General features: G+C 68.4%; 1 protein-coding gene across 1 annotated transcript in view; it reads left to right on the forward strand.

The window, feature by feature from the left end:
- Positions 1 to 465: 465 nt before the first annotated feature.
- Tco025E_01541 (putative helicase) overlaps positions 466 to 4,898 on the forward strand; it is a gene marked incomplete at both ends in the record, with an annotated part of 4,731 nt that continues 298 nt past the window's right edge. Inside the window, one exon of the mRNA XM_029368479.1 lies at positions 466 to 4,898. This exon is cut by the window's right edge and continues 298 nt beyond it. Coding sequence (XP_029231546.1) covers positions 466 to 4,898 — 4,433 coding nt within the window.

Below are 4,898 nucleotides of genomic sequence, written 5' to 3' on the forward strand. Positions count from 1 at the left end.
GCCCATCTCCCTCCGCACGCGTGGATGAGTGTCTGCCTCTGCCTGTGCCGCTGCCTGTGCCGCTGCCTGTGCCGCTGCCTGTGCCGCTGCCTGTGCCGCTGCCTGTGCCTCTGCCTGTGCCTCTGCCTGTGCCTCTGCCTGTGCCTCTCTCCTGCTGCCCACCCCCCTCTTTTGGCTCCGCTGTGGCTCCTCCCACCTTTTTTTTTCCTTCTTTTTTTTCTGCGGGGCGCTGCGTGAAAATTAAAACAATAAAATTTGAAAAAAGAAAAAAAGGAGGAGGAAGCGCGTGCGGGTGCGGGGAGCGACAACGCCGGCGTCGCCGCTGACGAGTAGCACGCCAGCCACGCCGCACCACCGTGAGGGGCGCCCGCTTCCGCAGAAGCGAGAGAAAACGAAAAATATATATATAAAAAAAAGGGGGGTCGTCTACGGCTTGCCCGGTGCGTGCGTCTGCGCTGACGTCCGATGCGGCGGTGGGCCTGTGGGGCGGGCGTCCTCCGCCGTTTGCCGCCGCACGCGTGGGCGTCGCTACACTTCCGTCGTGGCGGTGGCGCCGGGGCGCACATCCCACGCGCCTGCGGCTGCTGCTGCCGCCACCACCACGACGGCGGCAGCAGCCGCACCGAGAAGGACAGTCGTGCAGTGATGCGTGGGAGGGGCGCGTGTGGCCCCGGCAGTGACGTGGGCGACGCCGTGACGCACGGGGAGAAGCAGCGGGAGGCGGCAGATGCAGCCCCCGTCCCGTCATCTAGTGCCACGCGCCGCAGCAGCAGCGGCAATATGACCGACTTGCTGCGCATGATCGCGGAGCGCAAGCGGCCGACCAGTGCGGCGGCGACGAGGAGGGCGACGAGGCGAGCGCCGGCACGGGGCGCATGTGGGGGCGCCGTATTGGCCGAGTACTTCACCGCCGCTGCCACGCAACCCGCAAGGAAGCAGCGGACACAGACCCGTCCGGATGCCGAGTCGGAGGAGGTTCGCGTTGAAAAGACGGCTGCGGCCCCATCGCAGCCGGCGCCATCGACGACGACGACGACGGCGGCTGCTGCTTCAGTGGCAGTTGTCTCGTCCACGCTGTTAGGAAAACTTCGACGTAACGTGCTGCGTAAGCGGCTCAATTGGCAGCAGATGCTCACCCAGCAGCCACTCTTACAACGACTGCCCGTGTGGCGAGAGCAATCCGCGTGGAGCGCGCGATTCGCGTCATCCTCGGCTACTCCGTTGCCGAGCGCTGCGAGTGTGACGGATGTATTCGTCTGCAGCGCACCGACAGGTTCGGGGAAAAGCAGCCTGGTGCCACTATTCCTGCTGGAGTGCCATTGGGCGCGACTGCTGCAGCGCATTGACGCGACATGTGCGGCGGCGCCCCACGCAGGTGCTTGCGTGGGCCATGCACCCACGCCGCTTCCACCACCCGTGCCCTTCGCCGTTGCCGGCGGCTCTCGTGCGTTTGTGGCGGAGTTTGGGGCGAGTAGCCGTCTATGCATTGTCGTCTCGCAGCCCACGCGTCTCGCCTGTGTGGAGTTGGCGAAGTTTACGGCCGCTCTCGTGGCTTCATCCGCCCCACCGGCAGCGGCGGCGGCAGTGGCCCCCTCGCCGTCGAGTGCTGCGGCGCACGTTGGGGGTCGTGTTGGCTACGCTGTTGGCGGTGATGCGTGCTTCTCCGCGGCCACGGAGATCGTCTACGCGACGCCGGGCTACATTGTGAACGCGCTGCACCACAAGGGCGGGGCGGCGCTCTCCCCCACCACCCTCGTCATTGATGAGGCCCACTGCCGCGACATGGAGACCGACCTCCTCCTCGCCTGGGCAAAGCAGCAGCTGCAGGCGCAGGGGGCGGGGCAGGCGCAGCTCCGGCAGCTGGTGCTGATGTCAGCGACGCTGCCCGTGGAGCAGATGGCGGCGCTCTTCACGTCGCGGCTCCCGGCAACTACAGCGGCGGCGTTTACCCCGCATCTGCTTCTGCTTGACGAGGCAGCGCGGTCGCCGCAACGGGAGGGCCGCGACGCCGCCGTCACCGCCGGAGTCTCCACTCAACCGTATCGAGTGGAGGAGTATTTTATCGACGATCTTCCCGGCGCCCTGGAGGCCTCCCAGCTGCTTCACCGCGGAGGCACGAGGAATCCGCCGACCGCCGCCGCTGGCGCCGCCGCGTCGTCGGCGCATCCGCTGCTGGAGGCGCCTGCGCGGCGTGTGATGGAGTCACTGGGGCACTTCTTCTCCTACACCCGTTTTGCTCCTGATATTTACTCCCCACAGGCCCGCGCGTTGGCGCAGTTCCTGCTGTTTATCCTCCAAAGTCTTGCCATGTCGCAGCCGCCGTCATCGCACCGTGCGCAGGAGGAGCCGCCGGCGAGTATTCTGGTGTTTCTCCCAGGCTTCGCGGAAATGTCGTTGGTGCTGCAGTCGCTGGAGGCGCTCTGTCGGGCGGCGGCGGAGGCACCCGCGCCCTCGTCGCGGCACACGACTTCCCCCGCACACGGCGGTGCGAGCAGCAGCCGCGGGGACGTCACATTTCTCCGGTACGAGCATTGGTGCTTTTCCGTCGCGCTGCTACACGCCTCGGCCGTCGGAAGCCCGCAGCAGCAGCTGCACGACTCTGCCGGTCCCTTTCCGCTCCGCATCATCCTCGCCACGACAGTCGCGGAGAGCTCCGTGACGATTCCCAACGTCCGCTGCGTCGTGGATGCCTGCCTGGAGCGGCGCTTCTTCACCGACCCCCTCACAGGCGTCATGCTGCGCAGCACGGCGGTGGCGAGCGCCAGTAGTCTGCGGCAACGCGGCGGCCGCACGGGTCGAACGTGTGACGGGATTGTCATTCACTTGGCGCCGCGCCGCCTATTCCGGCAGTCGGTAGAGCATGCGAGCGGCGCGCTGCAGGGTGAAGGGCATGCGCCAGACGACACGCCCGTGCCAGCCCTCGCTGCGGCGGCGGCGGCGCTTTCGTCCTTGAGGCGCGGCGCACCGTCTGGGTTTGTGGCACCCGCCCAGACGCTGCCGGAGAGCCTGACGACAAACGCCGCGGCGGTGCTGCTCCGCGTGAAGTATCTGTTTCCCGCGCACCCGAGCGCTCTGGTGCGGAATTTGCCGAGCCCGCCGTCTCCGGACGCGATAGCCCGCGGCGTGGAACAGCTCGTGGAACTGGGACTCCTGCAGTTGGCCGCGGGCGAGGCTGATGGCGCGGTGCATGGCGGTGGCGGCGAGAAGGATGCCGCTGAGGCGCAGCAGCGCGAGCCAGGGCGCGCAGCGCAGGACGCAGACGAACTGCACGAGCAGGCGCTGCGCCGCTACGACGGCGCCCGTCTGACCGCGAAAGGGGAGTTTGTGGCGTACCTCCCGCTCCCGCACGAGCAGGCGTTGCTGGTTTACTACGCCCTGCAGTTTGCGTGTGTGGAGGAGGCGCTTCTCATCGCCTGCGCGATGACGGTGCCGTCGCTGCTTATGCTTCCACGCATGACGGCGCAGGGCGGCGACCCGCAGGCGGCGGCACCGGCGCAGCAGTACCTGCAGTCTCTGCTGACGCAGCGGGAGCTGGCGGGGGTGGCGGCCGCAGTGGCCTCCACGGAGGGGCAAAACGGCTGCCACCTCAGCGAGCCGCTGATGCTGCGCGCGCTGCTGCGTGAGTGGTACGCCTGCCGCGACGGCGGCGACGTCTTGGCGTTTCACGGCAAGTACCGCGTGAACCGCAGCGCCATCCGCCTCGTTGACGACTGCCTCGCGCAGTGCGCCTCCCGCCTCCACCGCCTCGTCGCCACAGACGGCGACGCAGTCGTCGAGGAGGCGGAGGAGCTGCACGGCGAGTACGACACCGCCGTGCGCCGGCCCAGCACGCAGGCGGTGGCGCAGCTCATCACCTCCGCCTTTCCGCGGCCGTACCGGGCACTGTTGGCGGGCTCCCTGCAGCGACTGCACCGCTGCGCCGCGGAGCACGCCGTCCACCGCCTGTCGCCGCGGGCGTGCACGATGACGCACTGGTACCCCCAAGACGAGCAGCTTGTCCGACTGCTGCAGCCGTCGGCGCAGCGCGGCGGACGAAGGCGGCGACACGATGGAAACCGCCACGGGGGGCCCACCATGACTCTTGGCGCCGTCCAGCACCGTCTGAGTGCGGCGTTTGTTGCCGCCTTTGCCCGCAATACGATGCGTGGCGAGGATGGGTCGCACCGCGTGCATCAGCGCCGCCTCGTGCGCAACCTCGGCGCCCTGCAGGAGGAGGTGGAGAACACCTGCTCCTTCGCCGTTGAGCTGTACACGCCACAGCCGCAGCCGGTGGGCCTCGCTCGGGCGGCGCTGCACGACCGACTGACGCCGGAGGAGCTGCGCCGTGTGCTGGCACCGTACCTCGCGGGCACGCGCCTGCGTCAGCTCGACCTCTTCGCCAGCGGACGCTCCGCGGTCGCGTGCTTTGGGCCGCAGGCAGCGGCAGCGGAGGAGGGAGAGGAGGAGGGGCAGGCACGCGCAGAGGGCGCGCTGGAGACACAACCACGGCTTCTGGCGCCGCAAGTCCTGCCATTCGAAACCACCGCTGCGAAGTCGACTGCCCCTGCGGTGGCGCTGGCGCACATTGGCATCAGCCTGCTTGTGTCCATACAAAGCCTCCTCACGCGTCTCACGGTGCTGCTTCCACCAGCGACGGCGCCAAGTGAGCACAGCGATGCGAGTGGCAGTGAGAGCGGCAGCGGCAGCAGCAGCAGCAGCAGCAGCAGGGATGGCGCTGCTGACGCGGCAGGCTGCTCCGCGCCCACGGTGGCAGTCTCCGGGGCCACTCCCAGCGCCCATCATCGTGGGATTCGCTTCGCCTCGGCGCCGGCGCCGGGTGAGGCGCCGCCAAACGTGCAGGTGATGTGGCACGACAGCTACGGTCAGAGCTGTTCTTTGCTGCTGAGCGAAGTGCGGGA

The sequence above is a fragment of the Trypanosoma conorhini genome (assembly GCF_003719485.1).
Source record: "Trypanosoma conorhini strain 025E chromosome Unknown Tco_14.4_contig_00052, whole genome shotgun sequence".
NCBI lineage: Eukaryota > Euglenozoa > Kinetoplastea > Trypanosomatida > Trypanosomatidae > Trypanosoma > Trypanosoma conorhini.